Source organism: Acipenser ruthenus, chromosome 19 (genome assembly GCF_902713425.1).
Source record: "Acipenser ruthenus chromosome 19, fAciRut3.2 maternal haplotype, whole genome shotgun sequence".
In the NCBI taxonomy this organism is placed as follows: domain Eukaryota; kingdom Metazoa; phylum Chordata; class Actinopteri; order Acipenseriformes; family Acipenseridae; genus Acipenser; species Acipenser ruthenus.
In genome coordinates this window covers 21,690,636-21,712,738 of record NC_081207.1, presented here as the reverse complement: position 1 = coordinate 21,712,738, position 22,103 = coordinate 21,690,636, and the positions used below count along the sequence as shown (strand labels likewise).

General features: G+C 36.1%; 1 protein-coding gene across 2 annotated transcripts; it reads left to right on the top strand.

The window, feature by feature from the left end:
• Positions 1-2,984: 2,984 nt before the first annotated feature.
• LOC117424270 (uncharacterized) lies at positions 2,985-15,903 on the top strand. 2 transcript variants are annotated; one of them, XR_004547886.3, is made up of 8 exons: positions 2,985-3,429; positions 3,823-4,025; positions 6,244-6,342; positions 7,203-7,304; positions 7,998-8,108; positions 8,666-8,810; positions 12,058-13,716; positions 14,257-15,903. XR_004547886.3 is itself a non-coding variant. In XM_034040476.3 (7 exons), exons 1-7 carry the CDS (start codon positions 3,306-3,308, stop codon positions 13,596-13,598), a joined length of 2,325 nt encoding a protein of 774 aa, XP_033896367.3. In that variant the 5' UTR covers positions 2,985-3,305; the 3' UTR covers positions 13,599-15,903. The 2 variants fall into 2 exon arrangements, 1 of the variants encoding a protein (XP_033896367.3); XM_034040476.3 differs by having other exon boundaries at positions 12,058-15,903.
• Positions 15,904-22,103: the final 6,200 nt, after the last annotated feature.

Genomic DNA, 22,103 nt, shown 5'->3' with positions numbered 1-22,103 from the left:
TAAAAATGTGAAAGAATCAATCAAAACTACCCCCCCACCCCCACCCCAAAACAAAAATCCAATTTCTGCAGATAGCACAATGCATTTTTAATGTTTTTGTATGATGTCTGTGTGTGAGTTATTTATAATTGCATCAAAGGGTTCTGGTGACATTATAAACCAGGAGAGCGAAGCAAGTCTTGAGTTTCTCCTATCATGTCCTCGGAATGTGATATACTGATTTTACTGACATTATTAGATGAAATTAGAAGATTAATTTAAGGTAAGTCTGATTTAATTACTCTGCGATGTAAGGTTTACTTAGAACAGATGTCATTAGGAAAATTTAAGGAACATTTTAATCCAGTTATTAAAAGTTGTCACTAGTCATTATAGCTAATTGTTTCATGAATGTATTGCACGTTACTGGACCCAAGGGCCCATGTTACCAAAATCCGCCCCTGAGTAAACCGGCCACTATTTTAGTTGATTTTTTTAATTAAAATATCTTGTGAGTAAGAGCCAGTATAATGCACAGAAATGTGTTGCCAGAATAACTAAAATGAGCTTGATCAGTAGATGGGGCTGGCTAGGTGTATAAATACACTTCAGTTAATCTAGCCAACATTACAAATACCTATGGTAGCCCATTGGAACGGAAAAACAGCTCCCGCACTCAGGTAAAAGCACTACCTCAATACATAAATAACAAAACACAATAAAACAAACAAACAAAAACACTTTGAATCATTGCAATGAGAACCACTCACAATTATTGCAAATATAATACAAGATAAGGGTCATTTAAAACAATTGTAAAAAGTAAACTAAATTTGGAATGACACACTTTGGAGGTTGGTTACTTATTCCCGGTTCCTTATTTGCCTTGTAGTTGACAAAGCAGCGTGTCCTTTTTCTCTGTGTTGTAACTCACTTACACATCTTGCTCAATTAATATATTTCCACTATTTAAAAAATAATTGCTCCTCCTTTAAAAAAAGAGAAAATATTAATAACAAATATGTATCAGCAGCATAGCGGTACCCTATATTACCCGCTTGTTTCGCCCCATTTACCCCCCTTAGACGGCGTGCTCACTAAATATCGAGGTATCCCTAGATAGGTTATAACCCCCTCTTTACAAAAACACCAAAGATTTTAGTGAGCGTCGTACCCCACGAGCAGCAGCACCCCAAAGTGTAGCCCATTATAATAGGGTTACCATGTGGCTCCAGATTAACCGGACGCTGTGAGACAGAACGGGATTTCAAACTTGCCCCTAAATTGAAATAAATGAAGGTGTAAATGAACCATCCTTAGCTACAATTAATAATGGTGCTTAAATACCCTCATGCGCGTCAAATAATTGTATTATACCAAGAATGAATTGCAGCCAGTCGCTATTTTTTTCTGTTTGTTAAAATTCAATCGCCCATATTATTCTGCAAAAACAATTTCATCATCATCTCGTTGCTCTATCGATAAATTAGCTATTCGTTCATTAAGATCTGATCAGAAGCAGCTGATCAGTGTGACTTGTTTGCTGCGCCCAAGCAATTCCACCACAGCAGGATGAATCTCAGCAAAGGTGGAGCTCATTTATACGTGAATTACTTTCAATTTAGGGGGAATTTTGAAATCCCGGTCTGTCTCAAAGCGTCCGGTTAATCTGGAGCCATATGGTAACCCTAAACCTATACAGAACGCACGTCATTGGATGACCCATTTACCCCCCTTAGATGGCTTGTTCACTAAATATCGAGGTATTTGTTATTAATATTTTCGTTTTTATTTTTTTAAAGAAGGAGCGATTATTTTTTAAATAGTAGCAATATATTAATTGAGCAAGATGTGTAAGTTAGTTAAAACACACAGAAAAAGGACATGCTGCTTTGTCAACTACATCGCAAATAAGGAACCGGGAATAAGTAACCAACTTCCAGGTGGTCCCAGTCTGTCTGTCCTTCCATATGATTTATGATACATATCTGTATAAGCGTTTTCATTTGGTTTGTAAATATTTCAGCAAGAAAACGTGGTTTGTAAATTTAAGTTTTTACAGTAACAGAATGTGCGTTATATGGAAGCGCAGGTCTCACATTTCTTTATGTTTTTGGGTTTTTTTTTTTTACATATGCTGTGACGTGGATACATGTCACTGACATGTTTGTTAAAACATGGAAAGAGCTCTTAATTTTTTTTATTGATACAAGTAAATGATCTTATATTTTTATGTATACAACTATTTATATTATATACAATATAAATAATTTACTGTACATACTCACATTTTATATATGCCCATTTTCCATTGCTGTAACACTGTTACGAATAAATTGTTCATATTTACTGAAAATGTTAATAAAAATTATATTCAACTACAGGAAATACGCTCAGTATGAGAATCCTTATTTATACCAAGGTATTTAGTATTTGTAAAACATTTAAAATAAAATGTACCAAATGTATTACTAGTAATACCGATGGTAATGTTGTAAATGGTATGCGCTTTTATTTTAGGAAATAGTTACATTTGGAATATGTATACATGGATTAAAATAACAGTTTTGTGACATTAAATGTGGCGACTAGTACTACAATTGTTCAAACGTTATTTATTTAGTTATGTGAAGGGCTCTGAGATGTTTTACATGAAAAACACTATATAATAATACATTTTTTACACTACAGTACAGGTATCTATGTTTAAAAAAAAAAAAAAAGCTCAGAATCCATGGTCTGGTGTGCGCGCGCATTTGAAAAAAATATGAATGAACTTAACCGCTTTGACATTGTATTAGCTTAGACCATAAAAATAGCATCAACTTAAAACTTTTGCTTTATAATTTTAAGTTTCTAAATGAATGGGATTTGGCAGCACTTGTATTACTTAGCGACTTACAGTATCCGAGTCCACTATATATTTAATTTAGTCTGGCCACACAGATTCCAAGGGGGCGTCCATGTTGTCTACTTTATTATGTTGAATCTCACCGGCTTTTTTTTCCCCGGTGAGTCTGGTGGCTCATCGATGAGTTTAACAACAGTTCATTGAGCTCCAGCTTTTGACTTTAACTAACAGTTCGGTGAACACAAAGGCTAAAACAACGCGCCCTAAATTCCGAAGAACATCGTTTAAAACAGCTTTGACACGTGAGGGAAGTCACGTGATCTGAGTGCCTCCCAGAAGGAAATGATACATGCCTGAACATGTTTTGATGTCACAAGCTGGGCGTCTTGCTAAGGAAGAGTGAATGTATAAGTGTTAATGGGTGTAACTATTATCAATATAACGACGATTCCAGCGTCAGTATATTTTGTACAGAATGGCAGCTGTGACACAGGACGTTAACATCGCAGACCTCAGAAGATGCGTGCAGGTTATCCCTGCGTTAAGAAGCTGGATCCTGGATTACTTGTACAGACACAGGCTATTGGATATTGTGAGAGGTAGACCAGTTAAAAATTAACTATGCTATTACACCTTAGTTGGCATGTTTATTTGTTATCGTAACTTGTGTTTACCAAAGAAAGCAAAGTCGTATTGGCAAATACTAAAACAGATTCTTTATGTAATGCTGAAGAGGATGTTTATGTGTTACAGTCTTGCTGTTTATGTGGTTGTTTATGATCTATGTGTGAACTGTTTATCTTATGTGCCTATGGTTGTGTTTTATTTTCTAAAACATACATAAAAACAATAATAAGAAGGAATATCTGGTATTAGATTTAGGGGTACACTTTGGTTTGTTGTTATTGGTTGTTTATATTTAGTTTTTAGGGGTATTCACAGAAGCTAATACATCCATGTTAATTACACATTTTTATTCCTTTGTGGTGTAGGATTCACTGCGTTTGAAGACCTTTCAAAGATTGGTATTCTCCATCTTCGCATTCTAAGCACAGACATGTGGTGTGTGATGAAGAGTGAAGATGCTGAGCATTATCCAAAGATTCTGGAGTTTCTTGAGTGGAGTCATAAGGAGAACCCTGATCTGGTCTGTTTCAGGCACTATATCAAAATGTGCACAGCACTGAAAGCAAAGGTAAGTCTGTAAAACACTCTGGAAGCTTGTTGATTTGTTTTTAAATAGTGCTTGGGTTAAATTTAGACTGACTGCCTCCCATGTATGGCTGTTATGTGACCATTTTCAGATGATAAACATCATCAATAATATAAATCCAGTGAGCCTGAGATGTTTTTGCGTGCCCGACTAAAAACGCCTGGGGAGAACCCTGATTAGAGCAAACTCTGCTTAATGTATTTGGTGGCAAAAATGACAATGTTCGTATTCATTTATGTAAAATAATTTATAGAAGACTGTCAAAAAGGAAGTCAATGCATGATATCTATAATAAATAATACAAATTCGTCAGTACTGAAGATTGCTTCTATCCTTTTATTAATAGGTGGTCTGATGGGGTACCAGTGCCACGTTTATTTTCATTCCTGATTTATTTATGTATTTAATTCTAATACGGGTATGGAAATAAGACTTCTATTGTATAGCAGTTGCCCCCAGTCCAGGTTGTAATGTGAACTTACTACAGTGTAACAAGCTCAAGCGTATCTTATTAAACTCTTAGTAAAACCAGGAATTGATCAAACTGCTATGCAATTAGGAGGCTGTGTGGTCCAGTGTTTAATGAAAAGGGCTTGTAACCTGGAGGTCCCCGGTTCAAATCCCACCTCAGCCACTGACTCATTGTGTGACCCTAAGCAAGTCACTTAACCTCCTTGTGCTCCGTCTTTCGGGTGAGACTTAGTTGTAAGTGACTCTGCAGCTGATGCATAGTTCACACACCCTAGTCTCTGCAAGTTGCCTTGGATAAAGGCGTCTGCTAAATAAACAAATAAATAAATAAATGCAACCGTTATTTCCCTGTAAAACTGTATAAATAATACTAGCTAATTCCAAATGAAAGAATACTAAAATATTCATTTCCATTTTGAAAGAATGTTCAACCATGATCGTTCCAGCACAAGCACATTTATCTATGTGCAGTTTCAAAACCGGCACACAAACGGTATGAGGATTACAATTTTGTATTAACAGTGGCAGGTTATATGTTTATTTTTACACTGACTCTAAGACATCTCTTATAGAGCAGTATAGCTCATCTGTTATGTGAAATAACCCCCCCCACAGGCAGGGGTATAGTAGAGATGTGCATTCATAGTCCATATGTATGTATGTTACACTTTACATTTTTACCATTTCATCTATCAACGACTCTTTAATATTAATGTGTGAATCACTGTCACTGCAATTGTATACAATGTCAACTAATAAAAACAAATACATGTGTGTTTCCTTTCCTTTTATAATTTCTTAAAAACACTGTTTTAGTTGTTACAAAGTAGCTTACTTTTCTTTTGATTTGTTCAGGGTTTAGCAGTGTACATGTCCGCTCACACAAGTGCTGCCAAACACTGATATAAGCTTCATAGTGTTCTTTCTCAATTTGATGTACTTGTCAGACATTTGTAGAATGTAAGCAGGCTAGACTTGCGTGCCTTGAAGGCTCAGGCACGCACACTACATCTCAAAAACTTCAAGTTGAAAGTCAGAAGGTACATTTTCAACTTAAACCACAACTCTCTTTCAGTAACCCTAGTGATGTATCTCTTTGCATGGGCCACTAAACCATTCTGTGGACCCAGCAGTGAGCAAGCACAGAAAAGTGAACTTGCATGTGACCCATTTGTTTTATTTATTGTGTTGTTGGACCATAACACAGGGAAAAATAATTCAGCATCTTTCTAAAGAGCCCAGCTAGCCTTGTCTCAATGACAACCAGGGAGATAAAGTGAGGCCCCTGTTCTTTTGAGTTAAACTTCTTTATATATGCACTGCACCTTCGAAATTGTAACAAGAAGATGGGAAAGGGAGTAGAACTGGCTGGGTAAATATAGCGACACTGATAAAGTGACTCCTTAAAATTCCCATGGGCTGTTGCTTAGAGTTCAATTTGTTGTGGTAATGAGATAAATGTATGGAAGTTGTAAATGACTTCAAGGTCAGGACAAAGTTTTTCTTTGTTTCACTGGGATTGTCTAGTTCTCAATTCTCTCAGCAAGTCTTCGTATTTTGTATGTTTGTGAAGTCATTTTTATATTATGACTACCTTTCAGATTATAATGTGTTCTGTGTACTGTACATTCTGGTGCTAAACATGCTCCAGATGTGGAATATTATAGTTGTGGGAATTTGCAAATCACTTATTTCAATTTCATCAATGTATTTTATTTCCTTCTCCAAGATTATAGTAAATATGCTTGTGAAACAGCATAATCTACTGAACATCCTTAAATCTCTCAACGAATTCTTCCCGGAGAACGGCCTCCAGTATGCTCAAGCTGTGAGTAAAAGTACCCTCATATTATATATGAAGTATATTGCACATCTTGTGCTGAAATACAGTATCTAGCATTGAATAACGTTTCACATTCAGTACTACAGAGTAGCTTTTTACCAGATCTCATTTTGGAATCAATCCTTCCATTCATTCAAATCCAGCTACTGAATGAGTGCAGTGGCACTCTTCCAGAATCTGCTGTGTTGCTAAGCAGACGCAGAGCTTGATTTAAAGGGGAAAAGTCCCTGATTCAGCTGTTTGATTTTGGTTTAAACTTACTTTCGTTTCCATGTGTTTTACTTGTTAGAACTAAATGCTTCATGAATGTACATGGAGATTTATGTTTTTTCACTCATTAGAATGGCCATAAACAACCTGTCGCCCTTTTGATGTTATTAAACATGTTGTACTTCTGTGCAAAAACAGCCAAGTTTAAAAAAATAAAAAAAGGAATTCATCATATCATGTGATATCTTCAAGCTGCTACATGAAAAATATACAATTTACAATTCCAGTTGTTGCACTTCTGTACAGAAACAGCCAAATAAAAAATAAAAAAAGGAATTCATCATATGATGTAATATCTACAAGCTGTATAAAAAATATCTAATTTGTTGCAGTGAATGTCCTGTGTTTAAAATGGTCTGGATTTAATTCAGAGAAGTTTATTATTTATTTAAATTCAGATTTTTGATTTAAACAGATAGGACAGGAATTTGACCTCTTAAGTTCACGTTGTTTGTGGTGGCTGGAAAACGCACAATGTTTCACAAATGTTGGTAACACATTGACATCCTACCTTTTTAAGAAATGCAAAGGATTTAAATGTGTTTGTCTCTGTTGTTGATATTTTTGTTTTTCAGACAAGAAGAGATATTAAAAAATTAAAACTTTGCTTTCAACAATTTCGTAAGCTGGTTCTGAGAATGATTCGGGATGAAAGTTTTCGCAAGCAGTACATTGAGGTAAGAGCAACTGCTCTGGAAATTACCAAGAACAGATATGACCTCCATTGAAGGCAGGCAGGTGGGTGTATGTACAATTATCTGTAACCTTTGGCACAAGTTATTGAATATTATTATCAGGGTATGTGAACATTTTTTGTCTGTACTACTGTATAGGTCACACATTTTACATACTGTATAGCTAGAAGATATAGATGAAACTTGGTCTGGACATACTTTAGCTGAATGTTAGGGACCTGTTTTCCGATATTGCAGATACAACACAGAAAATATAGCTCAAATCGATGTGCTGTCCTGAGGTGATTTGAAACCTAAACCACTCGTAGTTACCGGGACTGCAGAAACGACACTCGTTTTTATTTTTTATGATTGCCTTCAAAGAACAATATACACCTCTATAAATGTTTTATGATTGCCTTCAAAGAACAATATACACCTCTATAAATCACAGCAGGTTTGCAATATGTGTGTATTTGAAAAAAAAAACAACATTCTATATATATATAACTGACATAGGATAGTAGCACCAGTATACTTTTGTATTTAGTTTTAAAAGTATAATTTTATTTAGAAATTAAAATGATATGTACCAAAAGCATTGTGAATTGTAAAGCATTTTTACAGTACTTTACAATTCATAATTAAAAATGTACCAGTACAGTTTTAACAGAAAAATGACGAATTTTTTTTTAGGTTGATCTAGAAAATGAATATGGTGAGCGGTTTACAAATGCTTTACAGAAGTTATTTTGGGAATATCTTGAAAGACTTGAAAGCGCATTCCCTCCACCGAAGATAGAGCAGGTAATGAATACAAGACATTAAATCCAAGGAGTGGGGTATCTGGCTCAGTTGGGGGCTTTATTTCAAAATGATAGACAGGTAGCATTATGTCTGTAAAAAAACAGTAATATTGATGAATATCAGAAAAAAAATCATTAACTGTAATTGCAAACAGTGCAGATTTGAGCAAAAATAAAATGAGTTAAAAAAAGACCTTTTTTTTTATTTATGAACTTTTCCCATGTAACAAAGATACAACTGTTGTTCAGTGCATTAAACTAAGTTTGAATTGTGCTTGAGTACACATATTAGAAACCTAATCAACCAGATATTTATAGAGGAGGAATAAGTTTGCTCCAAGTGTTTCCTAATTTGTTGATACCGTTTCCTCATTTGTAGATGCTGTTGTTAAATGCTTGGCACCTTTTAGTGATTTCATCTTTTAAAACCTAGTGTGAAAACAGTATATAACAAACTAAAATGATGACAGATATGTCATAAATATACATTTAATGACCTTGCAATCTAACTGTGTTTTTCTGCTTGTGTTTATTGAATCTATTTGCTTTATCTTGTAGCTCTTGACCGGTGAAATAAGCAGTGATTGTACCGAAGAGGAATGTATATTGGCAGAATTACTTCAAAAGCAGGCCCTCAGTGTTCCTGACATGTTACAACGGCTTCTGCAGTGTATCGTGGAGCAAGACTGTTCACAGGAATTGGGTGCATAAATATTTAGTTCCTTCAATAGAGGTCATTTTTGCAACCCTAAATGCCTTTCTTTCTATTATTTATTACTAAGGCTCTATTTTTTCAGTTATCACGGTTTTCATGATTTCTGTAAAATGTATCCATTACCATGTAATTTGTAGTTCCCACTGAAAATTCCCATTTCTGAAAGAATAGTCTCAAATTGAAGTCACAGCCGTTGCAGGGGATGTAAGTTACTGACATGCTTTAATTCATAAAAACACCAATATCTAGTTAGGTTTGAGGTAATATAAATAATCAATAATATAAATAGAATGAAACATCAACTACAGGTTAGTAATTATACTATAATCTACCAATCGGCTATAAAATATGCTTTTGACAAATACTGGATGGTGCATTTACAAAATCAAATGATGAATGTGTTAACCACTTTAATGTATTCCTAATTTATTTGTCTTTTCCCCCCACATATATTGGTCTATAGTGCAAAGGAAGGACATCCAATTTATATATAAATTTAGATACAAGGCCAAACATACAACCGGGAACAACTTGTCTTTGAGAGACCACTGATCATAACTTACCCACACTTTTAAAATGTAACAAAAAATTATTATTGTTTTATTTATTTTTTTATAATGAGTTATATTTAATTACACAATGTAACATTTTTTTTTTTTTGTTCCTGGGTAGTAAGTGTTATTTCCTAATTGCTTATGCCTCAAAAGTATAGAAAATGGCTATTATTCCCCACAGACTTTGCTTTTGTGACCAGGACAGTGATATTTTGAAATTTGTCTATTTTTCAGAACATTCCAGATAGATTCAGTGCTGAGTAAACTTGGAGTAACTTCTAGAACTTTCTAGAACTTTCCAGTAATATAAATAGTAGTATAAATATAGGGGCCTTAAGCCCACCAGTTCAGTTTAGTTCCAGCTGCCTAAGTGGATACATATCTGCATTTTTTCTGAGATGGCATCAAGAGGCTGCAAGCATCCGGCAGACGCATTTTGCTATGTCTGCGGCCAATTTATCAAGACAAGAGCGAAAAAGTACTCCGTGGAAGCATCTGCTAAGATGTGTGAGGCCTATAAGGCATATTTCGGCATGACGGTCGGGAATCAAGACAAACCCTGGGCACCACATTTCACCTGCGAGCACTGCAAAAGAACTCTGGAAGGTAAGATGGACAATTGTTGCTCGTAATTTTATAAAAATTTGTTAAAATTTTTAAAATTGTAAAAGTTTTTAATTTTAAAATGTTTTACAATTTTCAATGTTATTGAAAAAATATATCATATATGAAAAATGTTGCGAGAATCTCTTACACATTAGTCATGGGTGAAATAAATGTATTTTTGTAGGATGGTACAGAGGGGAAAAGAGAGCCATGAAGTTCGCTATCCCAAGAATTTGGCGGGAACCCACTGACCACTCAAGCAACTGCTACTTCTGCATGGTGGACCCTTCCAAACGTCAAACTGGCAAGAATGCACCTGCTATCACGTATCCAGACCTTCCTTCATCCATCGCCCCGGTGTCACACTGCCATGAGCTCCCCGTACCCACTCCTCCGGAGAGAGAGCAGCCGTCTTTAGAAGAGAGCAGCAAGTCAGAGAGCGAGGAAGACGTTGTTGATCCAGATGACAATTTCAGAGGTGGAGCTGAGGAGAGAAACCCATACTACCCCAACCAAAAAGACCTCAACGACTTGATTAGAGATCTTGGTCTCACCAAGACCAATGCCGAGCTTTTGACGTCTAGGCTCAAGCAGTGGAACTTGTTGGATGAAAGTGTGCAAGTCGTAGATCAGAGGAAGCGTCACCAACCTTTTTCCAGCTTCTTCACCCGTCAAGATGGGCTCTGCTTCTGCCACAATGTGACCAGTCTGTTCGAGGCAATCGGAATCGCCTGTAACCTGAATGAGTGGCGCCTCTTCATTGACAGTTCATCCAGGAGCCTCAAAGCCATGCTGCTCCATAATGGTAACAAGTACCCGTCTCTTCCCCTGGCTCACTCGGTGCACCTCAAAGAGGATTACAACAGAATCAAGACCTTGCTGGACGCCTTGAAGTATGATGAGTACGGCTGGGAGGTCATAGGAGACTTCAAAATGGTGGCATTCCTGATGGGTCTCCAAGGCGGTTTTACCAAGTTTCCCTGCTATCTTTGCCTTTAGGACAGCAGGGACACCAAGGCGCACTACCACAGGCGGGACTGGCCACAGCGGACCGAGTTCTCTGTGGGGAGGAACAACGTCAAGTGGGAGCCACTGGTGGACCCCCGGAAGGTGCTGATGCCACCACTGCACATCAAATTGGGCCTTATGAAACAATTTGTCAGAGCTCTAGATAAGGAGTCGGCAGCCTTCAAGTACCTTCAAGACATCTTCCCTAAGCTGTCTGAGGCAAAGGTCAAAGCCGGTGTCTTCGTCGGACCACAGATAAAGAAGATCCTGGAGTGCAATGAATTCCCCAAGAAGCTCACTAGTAAGGAGAAAGCGGCTAGGAACAGCTTTGTCGAAGTGGTTCGGGGCTTCCTGGGCAATCACAAGGCCGAAAACTATGTGGAGCTGGTTGAGACTCTGGTGAAGAACTACGGCACAATGGGCTGTAGGATGTCCCTCAAAGTCCATATCCTTGATGCTCATCTTGATAAATTCAAGGAGAACATGGGAGCGTACTCGGAGGAGCAAGGCGAGCGCTTCCACCAGGATATACTGGACTTTGAACGCCGCTACCAAGGACAGTATAACGAGAACATGATGGGAGACTACATTTGGGGGCTGATTCGTGAAAGTGATTTACAGTATAATCGTAAATCTCGAAAAACTATTCACTTCTAAATCTTTTGTAGTCATTTTTGTATTACTTTAGTATAAATACATGTTAATTTGGATTCATATGTTGTTTTTTTTCTGACTTTATGTGAACGAAAAGACACATTCGCCCGTTTTCTCATTGAAAATAGGTAAATTTCAAAATATCACTGTCCTGGTCACAAAAGCAAAGTTTGTGGGGAATAATAGCCATTTTCTGTACTTTTGAGGCATAAGCAATTAGGAAATAACACTTACTACCCAGGAACAAAAATTGTGTTACATAGTGTTATACATTATTCTTAAATTTTAATTATTAAATTCTTAGTATCAGTTCAATTAATAACATCTGGTTGATGCTAATCGTGGTCTGTGAAACTATACATAAAAAGTTAAAATTCAAAGATACTAACTGTGGCATTGATTTTTTTTGACAGTTCCAGCCAGCAGCCATGACAATTGTGAACCAAACCTGATAGCATCCAGTTTGGAAGCATCTTTATATCAAGAAAGTAACTGCTTGGAGAGGGAAGGAGGATGTGAGAAAGATCATAGAGAACAGATGAATGTATGTGAAGACAACAGTGGACTGATGGAAACCAATGATAGAAATGGAACCATTTTAGGAGCCATTTCTGATCTACAAATGAAACAGAGGGGCAAAAAACAGGCAGCTGTGAAACAACCAAATAGACATGTCTCTCAGAGAGAAAATAATGTTTGTGTAGATATACTAGTGTTACCAAATAAAACAAAGAGTTCACTGGTAAATGGAATCATGCCACAGGGAACTGAAACACTCCAAGTAGGGACATCTCTAGTTTATGGAAAAGAAATTGAACAACTCAGTGAAGATGTTGAGGTTGGCGAGAATTTGCATGAAACCACCACATCAGTGCTTGAAGATGTGTCTTATAATGACAGCCATGACCAGGATGAAGAGAGCATGGATGTGATATGTCTTGGAGATTTTGATGTAACATCGCTTGAGGATTGCTCGCAGGGAAGAACTAATACAGATGCTTCCTTAGCTAATAACTTTTGTAAGCCAGACGGTCCTAGAGTGGAGTCAGATGCTTACTCTACCGCACCAGTGTTTTCTGCTCTGAGAATGGATTCTACCTCCTTTGAAGAATCTGAAGAAAACATGTCTCCACCTGACCCTTTCCAGTCCCAGAAACAAAGCCAGTTAGAGAAAGCCATGGACCCAGTGCCTTTATATCATTACAATAGAAATGTCTTGAGTGAACCAAATGAGTACCAGTTAGATACAGACCATATACCTTACCAGCCAGGTGAAAGATGTGGACACCGGAACGGCACCTGGACTGTATCGGTTGGAGTTGTTGAGCAGCTACGAGTCAAAATGCACCAAGGTGGTGATGCTGGAAAATTTCTGACTGACTGCATGCTGTGTTCAGAAGAAAGCCGAGAAAACATATGCAGCCGTGGCAGACGGACAGATATACAAAGCGTAGACTCTCTTCCAAATCAGACCTCTGCCAAGATGATTTCACCACTAATTTCGGGTTTAACCAGGAAATGTCAACCCAATGGAGAGAAACAAAGTGAGAGCATGGTTTCCACTCAGACTCTAAATTCTGTTCATTGCATAAATGGTATTGTGGCCAAACAAGACAAAGGGGTTAAGTTATCAATGGAATGCCAAAAGCATCTTTCACACTCTCCCAACCTCCAGCCTGTTGTCCTTCTCTCCAGGTTGGTTTTAGATGAAGATCTGAACCGGTCTCTTGCTAGAGAGGCATTTGATGCTAATTCTTGCACCTCAAGTGCTGGATGTTTGCATTGGGCTGGTTCCTCCACCTTGGGTCCTGACACTGTAAGAAACCCGACCAAAGCACAAATCAAAGAAGATAGCAATGATCAGGAATCAGCAGAAAATTCCTTTGTGAGCACATATACTTCTACAAGTGAATCCTGTTACACAGACCTCAGTGATTTTGAGTACATTCCGTAGTGTTCCCCTAAAATCAGAGGCACAGTGAAACTGCACCGTGATGAACATGGTAGATTTATTTCATTATAGAAGGACCATAATAATTGGCTCCTGTCCCAAAGAAACAAAAGCTGAAGAGGTAAGAATACACAGAACCTTCATAAGGCAAGAGAATAGTATAATGGTTTATTTCATAAATTACCAAAAAAAGTTAGAAGGAACATATATGAGTAGCTAATGTGTGTTGTACTTGTTGTATTATTATTATTATTATTATTATTATTATTATTATTATTAACTGGATACAGTTTTCAAACTAAAGTAGTTAAGCATCCTTATGAGGGAAGCTTATATTGTTATTCTGCTGCTGGCACAGTCACTCCTAATATTGCGTTAACCATTTGAGATTTAGTTTCAATGTTACAGAAACTTCTTGGGGAAAATCTATTGGCACCCTTCACTTTTTTTTCCTAAATATCTGACATGGTCATTTGACTTTATTATTTCCAGATTATCAAAGTAATTCACTGAAATGTTCCTGCTTTAACCTGGTACAGGTGAATGAGACTGGATATTGTTTTTCTCCTGAAAGGAACACTCTGTCCAGCACAGCTTTTATCTCTCCTCTATTTTGATTTTGAAACTGTAACTTACGAGGTATCTTTTTGTTCTCATCCAGGTTACACAATGTTTTGAAGTTGAACATTGGGGATGCCTCCTTTCCTTTATCCTATCAGGCACTTTTAAGAGCTGTTTCATTTTGCACGTTCAGAAGAACAAATATTTAAATAATCAGTTGTAAATGTTTGAAAGTGTCCAAATACCTGTGACGCATGTAAGCAGGAGAAATGAACAGCTACAGTTAATGTGAAACACAAATACTATGTATCAGATTACTGAGTTCTTAACAACCCATTACAGCCTTTATGTAGAGAACCAAAAAAAGAGATCTGGGAAATAATAACTGACACGGCTTTTTATCAGTAAAACATGTTACAGTGTTACAGTTTCTGTTTGAAAAATAAAATAGCAATTTATGTTATTTATATAATAATATAGATGGTTTGATTAAGAATATACTTTGCATAATTATAATTTAAATGTTTTTCTTATTTTGGACCTCAATAGCATGGATAGCTTTATTTTAACCTTTTTTTCTGTTGTGTTTGAACAGTTGACCAACAGAGAGCAGGGTATTACTTGCAGAGCAAAGTGAATACTATTGGAGTTGTGCAACCAGTGATGTGTTTTGTTGTGGTGGGGGTGCAGGGTGAAGATGTTTGTGAATATGAAGAGCAGTTTACAAGTGCTTTAGAAAAGTTATTTTGGGAATATCTTGAAAGCATATTCCCTCCACCAAACATAGAGCAGGTAATGAATACAAGACATTAAATCCACGGGGTGGGATCTGGCTCAGTTGGGGGCATTATTTCAAAATGATAGACATGTAGCATTATGTCTATAAAAAACAGTAATGTTGATGAATATCAGAAAAAAAAATCTTATTAACTGTAATTGCAAACAGTGCAGGTGTGAGCAAAAATAAAATGGGTTCATGTTTCAATTTGTTTTCAAGACTTTTTTTTTATTTATGAACAAACAAAGATACAACTGTTCAGTACATTAAAGCCTTTTGGTGACTTTCACGCAATATGAATTGCTCTTGTAATGCTGAAATGCGCATATCCCGATTACCCATAATTCTATAGTTACTGATTCTTGCCACTTAACTCGAAAGCTACTTGGATTTAAATTATATATCTTTTTTTTTTTTAAATACATTTTTTTCTTTTAAATATTGAACATATACTTGGGGAATGTCGCCAAAAGGCTTTTTTGGGCAAGCTGCTTACCTGGGGGATTGTATGTTAAATATTTTTTGTTTGTTTCATTGTGAATGTAATATGTTTCCCTATATGCTTCCTACATCTAGAGATCACATGTATTGAGATATACAGCACAAAGCAGTGTTACCCAGCCCGAGAGGGACAACCCTAATCCTTCTGTTTTGAGATTTTTGTTCAGAATATAAATGTTTTTTGTAATGTTTTAAGTCATTTGAATATTCCCATTCAAAAAGAGCTTATGAGTTAGTTGTGATTGTGTTTACTATATTAAAATTAAGTCATGGCCTAATATTTTTACTGGTGATATTCTTTAGTATTTATTTAATATATTATTTTAGTTGTATGTTCATTGTTACCAATCATTGTTTTAAGCTATATTTTTGAATATATACCTGTATACAATGTGTATGCCTTCAAAAATGTAAGTATTTGCAGAAATGTTAAAGTGTTTTTAATAAAGTGTTCATGAAAATAAATAATTCAAGCTTTATTCTCTCTCCCCTGCCACCCCCCTCCACATTTTCGATGAAGTGAAATTTGCTGTTGCATGATTTTAGAATAGACAGGGCTGGAGCTCCTTAAATGCATTGGGATGCGAGCTAAAAAAACCTAACCTGTCCCAAACTGTCAAAAAGCCATATGGTGGCCACCCAAGCATCATAAACAGTCTTAGTAGTAGTGATTATTTTCACTCATTGTTCAAAAGCATTTTTACACACCAGAGTGGTGAGTGTATGGTATGGGTTACCAGCTGGACTAGAAAAAGTTCTGGAAACGATCTGCTTTGAGGAACCAGGCGAGCAGTGATGGGACTAATGACCTCCTGTCATTTGTATTAACTCTATAGTACTTTATTGTTTTTATCCTGCTTTTACACTATCTGGTAACCAGAGGAACTTAAAGGAATGTCTGCAGTTTGAAAAGAATGTTCAGATCAACACTTGTAGACTCCACAAGGTATCTGTAGTGTTAAAATGCCAGTGTTACAATATAGTGTTAACAATCAGTTTTTCCACAAGGATTTGGACAATATGTGTTTCTGCATATATTATATATGGTAACTTAAAAAAATATATAGCAAGTATTACAGCAGATTCATTTTTTTGGCTTGATAGCTTTGGGTTCACAATAATCTGGCTGTTTTTGGGTTTTTTTTGTCGTGGGGTTAGAGGTATCTGGTGACGTCGACATATTGTCGTAGAGGCCATAAAAGCATGTATGAATGTCTTAGGTTCCGATTACATTCTAAGCATCTTTTAAGAAGGATACTTTTTATGGATATCTCTACAGTTTATAGTTTTAAAAAAATAAAAAATAATAATAATACAAACCAGCCTTTATAATTAGCGTGCTTAACCAGATTTGATATGTTTAGTGGAACTGTTTTCACATAAATATTTTATGGCTTAAAAGAGGAATAAAACCTTTTTAGCAAGTCTTATCTGAAGGGGCTGATTCTGTTTTTGTTTTTTTGTGTCCCACGTGCATTTCCACTTGTTTTAAGATTAGATAAATACCTGTAGCCTTTTAATTGTTAGTGAATATACTGCAAAGTTATATTCTCATGCAGTTATTCGTATTAGTTGAATAGTGATTCTTTACAGAAAGTGAAGTGAACCACACTGCAGGTATTTGGTTATTGGGGTGATTTATTTGTCCTAACACACTTTATGTTTTAGTGTCCTGACAAAGCTACTAAAAGTGAAATAGAAAGGGTGCCAAAAATATGTGAAAATCAAACATTTTGAAAACTTAAGCTGCACAGAATTCCTACAGGGTGGTAAGTAGGACTGATGATTTATAACAATCAGAGATGGAACTAAGACTCCCATTACATAACAGTTTGATCCACTTCAGGTTTTCCAACCTGCAGGCACTTGTATTAATTGTACAGATGAAGCAGAAAACAAGAGGCTGCAGCTCATGAAATCTAAAATGGCTCCAACTGCTATGCAATGGGAATCATTTCAATCATTGTATAACGATACTCAAATGTTTACATATTGTAGATTCCACATGCAATAATAATGCCAAGTCTTTTTTTTGTAATCATGCATAAATTTAGTCTACCTTCGTCCACAAAAGTCATACTACTCGATGGGTCTGGCACAGGATGATGTCTTACAGTCAAATTCAGACAGAGAATCTGATCGTAAGTAATAGAGTAGAAATCTCTAAAATGTTTAATTGGAAGTGCAAAATATCTTAACCAAATTATGTTCTCTGTATTGGTTTTTATTGCAATACTTAATAAAGGTACAATCGCATGTTTTAACTTTTTAGAGTCACACTTTGCTGTCAGTTCTCCATTTTTAGAGTCTTCATTTTCATCTGCTGCATCTGATGACTCGGATGCCACTCATTTTGGAGGAAAACTGAGGCTCATAGATAAAACCCTGTGGTGCTGAACATGCAAAACAAGTAGGCTTAACACCACTTAGAAACTTTGTGGCAGTATACATTCAGTTTAGCTAAATGTACTAAAATGGATATAAAAAACAAATAGAATTTCATGTGTAAGAAATTTAGGACACTGGATTCTTGATAGAACCATGCTAACAGCATGTGTGCTTCCTACTTTTTCTTGTTATTCAGGTTTAAAATGTTAATTGTTAGTTAATTTTGCATTTATACATTTTTTTTTTTTCAGGTGGTTAGTTGCATACTTCAGTGTAAACCAGGTGGTGACAAAGTCATGGATGAATATGCAAAAACCAAGACTTTATTAGACAGCACCCAGAGGCAGATTGTTAATATAATGGTAGCAGATATGACAGGAGTATATGGGTAATTCAGCTTCCAAAATAATAAACAAATTTAGATAAATTGTTAATGTTCCAAAATATACACAGTGTATTATATTAAATACATTAATAGTTCATGGCTTATATCCACATGGGGTTTATTTTTGTATGATATCTCATAATTTCTATATCCTTTAACAGGAGAATTCCACCACTAGATGTACAGATCATGTTGGTTTAGGAATTGTGACCTTGTTCCCATACTTGAAGGACCCATATTAAAAAAATGGATATGTAAGTAATGTATTGTAAAAGTTGCTTTTGTGCTCTCTGATAAAAGTAATTTAAAAGAAAAAAAGGCCAAGTTAAGCTAATATACTTAAACTGACATTTTGTGTAAATTTACATACTTTTCTTATTGGTAAGAATTAGTCAGATCTTATTTTGGTGTCAGAATTAAAACAGACATTTTCTTTTAATTTCTTAGGAGCATTACTATGATGCACATAGTGGATCAGGATATCTAGCCTGGAGAATTAAAACAATTCAGCGCAATTCTGTGGTGGCAACACAGGAAAGCAAGCACTGATTATAGAGATGGGCCAAGAGTACAGCGAGAAATATATCTGAATGAGGAGCAGCTGACTGGGGAGCGGTGTAGAGAAGCCATTTCTGAAACATTCCTCCGACACACAAATGATGCAGCAATAAATGAGAGCAACATTTGATTACCTTCAAATTTAGTTCATGATCCAGAAATGTCTTGGAGTCATAGATGTGTTTCCACAGTTTCTGGACACACAAGGCCTGGTATGCACACTTAACTACATAGTTAATTTTACTTGCATTTACAAATACATGTAACAGTGAATTAAATGCAATCTTACAATAAGTTTTAAATTTTTTCAAATTACATTTTATCCTTTTGGTCATTAGAGATTGCACAGGTTTGACCTTAAACAGCCATTTGGAAGCACTGATAAGATCAACAGAGCAATGTCGCCTGGAGAATGCAGGTGAATTTTGTGATCCAGGTGAGAATAAATTCATATTTTATTTTGTATCTTAACCGGATTCAATATTGTACATTTAATGTTCTCTGAGGTGTTTTCTTCCTCATTGCATGTATGTAGTTATTCACATTCTAATATAATTGTAATTACTGCTGCATACTTGTAATGAAGTGTACCTGAACAGAACACTGTCAATGTGGTAGGCCATTAAACTACTAATGCTGCTGTAATTGTGAGTACAGTTGAACTTGGGTCTGGTCAGTGCACAAGTTGTGCATACTGGGTCAAGATTTTAATCTGTGCATAACAGATTGTTTAAACTAAAAATCAAAAAGTCTTTCAGAAAGTTTCTTCCAAAGGTTTTATTATGTGTGTATTTGAGGCTTTTCACCCTTCTTTGTCAGGGTGGGACAGTGATATGTCATCAATACTGCTGCTGTTGCATCTCCTTTCTCCAACATCAAGGAGCCAAACGAAGTCTGCAAAAAATATTGCCAACCAAGCTACTGACTATCTGGTGAGATTCAAAAAGGCTACTGAAAGCTGCTGTATTGTGTTTTGTATGATGCAGGATGATCCCTATAATGATGATCTTCTCAACAGGAGATTGAAACGATTATCAGGAGAGTGTTAAAGATTTAAGTGCAGTGAAATATGAAGCCTTTTCTCTGTAACATTTCCTTATTTCAGTTGGGTATTTAAGTGGAGCACCCCAAACATGTAGGTGGTTTATAGTAGAGCTTGAAAATATGGTGGAAAATATGAAAGGCACTGTAAACTATTGACTTGCTGCTTTATTACTTGCTGTTTCTCCTCTTTTATGTTCATTATTTTATGGCCAGATTTTAGGAATATATTGATTTTGATTTAAATACAATGTCAGTATTTCTTCCCTTTTTAATGTTGTAGGTTGGGACCGGTTTGGAAAACCGTCTTGAAAACACTGAGGGCTGTGATCAACCATGCTTGCTGGCTGATGTGGGCGCATTAAAAAACACCATCCACAAATGCTTCATAGTCAGACAAGAAAGCCATTCCATGTAAGGCTCAAAGTTCAGTTGGCGCTTTTGACGAACTGTTCAAGGCACACTGTCTTCAGTGTATCTATCAACACTCTTAATAGAGTTAATTTTATTCAACTCCAATAGAATTAACATTTTACACCTGATAGTGTTTTTTTTTTTTTTTTCAACATTATGCACCAGTGTTAAGGAAAAGCAACAACGTCCAGTGTTACTCAGTGATAATTTTTAACAATAGCTAGTGTTAATACAACTCTATGACAGTGTAAAAAAGGTAACACTTTTGAAAGTGTTACTTTAACACTGTACAGACTGGAACCATATGTTCACTGTGGCAGTATTGATTTCAACTCTATTAGAGTTAATCCAACACTGGCAAATTTGCTGTGTAACGTTTAAGTTCATGCCACATGTGCTCAATCAAGTTACTGAAGCCTCCTGAATAACTCTGACAGTACCAGCTCAGTGAGTGTTGTCAGTGTCTGTCGGAGTAGACAGCTGAGATGGACTTGATCAGCAACAATATGCAGGTACACCCAGGATGGTGAGACCACCTAGGAGGGTGAGGGATCTTCACCTGGGATATATGATGCTACCTTCTGTATTCATACCATTTTTACATGTGTATTTACTGTATGCTGGTGTTATCTTTGTCTCACCATTATTATTTATTTATTTATTTCTTAGCAGACGCCCTTATCCAGGGCGACTTACAATCGCAAGCAAATACAAATACATTCAAGTGTTACAATACAGGTCATACAATAAGAGCAAGAAATACAATAATTTTTTTCAAGTGTGACAAAAAACAATTCAATAATACAGCAGATAATAGTGAAAGTTACATAAGGATATGATTAAATAGTGATAGTTACATCAGGATATGATTAAGTACAAAATACTACAGGTTAAACACTTGGCAGATTACAATATTCTGAAGTACAGGATTAAATGTAGTAAAATAGGGGGCAGATAAGAGCAAAATAAAACATATTTAAATGAAGGGTGATAGTGTCCCAGGATACAACAGAGGAGTTCTACAGGTGCTGTTTGAAGAGGTGAGTCATAAGGAGGCGCCGGAATGTGGTCAGGGACTGGGCAGTCCTGACATCTGTAGGAAGGTCGTTCCACCACTGCGGAGCAATGGTGGAGAAGGAGCAGGCTCGGGAGGCAGGGGAGCTTAGCGGAGGTAGAGCCAGTCTTCTAGTGCCGAAGTCTCGCCATACTGATCATTACTAATTAAGCTTATATTATGTTTTTGTAAGTTCTTCACTGCTGCTTCTTCAGCTACTCCTACAGTATCTCATAAACCATTTCAGATTATAATTTCAGTTTAATGGCAACTCATTTGGTAAAATCTAAATGTACTTGAAATAAAATAAAATAAAATTGTTACAAGAATGGGTACACCGCTCTATTCGTTTAATTTCCTTACATTCCATTGTCCACTAACCCTTTCACTGATATGTTGCTTTAACCGCTGGCCATCAATGGTACGCACCAGAATCTTTGACATAGTTGTAGTCTTCTCTGAATAAAGTTCCATTGCAAGTGTAAAAGCTCCCTAGTTTTAGTTTCCATTGTATTCAGTGTGTTTGACAATATATGTTATTGAATACTGATCTACTGAAATGATATATTATCTGCACACCTTTGTGGTAAGTACCATTACTATCTGTTGTATAGCTTTTATATACATTTGCAGTTTAAGTGTAATCAAGGTCAGTCATGTGTTGACTTGAAACCTTTTCAATTCATGAGTGTTCATGGAAGGATAAACAAATTACTCTCTTCAAGAGTTACAGTAGATTCAGTAAGTGGGATTAAAATTGAGTTCAAGATTTACATGGGGAAAAGAAAAAAACACCAAAAAGCTACTGTTCCTTTTTTTTCTTTTTAA

What these genes read in the sequence shown, in the direction of transcription:
- LOC117424270 (XM_034040476.3), top strand. Translation starts at nt 3,306, where the DNA reads ATGGCAGCTGTGACACAGGACGTTAACATCGCAGACCTCAGAAGATGC. An exon ending in GCACAGCACTGAAAGCAAAG is followed by an intron (nt 4,026 to 6,243) that starts GTAAGTCTGTAA and finishes TCCTTCTCCAAG; the next exon opens with ATTATAGTAAATATGCTTGT. An exon ending in AGACTGTTCACAGGAATTGG is followed by an intron (nt 8,811 to 12,057) that starts GTGCATAAATAT and finishes TTTTTTTGACAG; the next exon opens with TTCCAGCCAGCAGCCATGAC.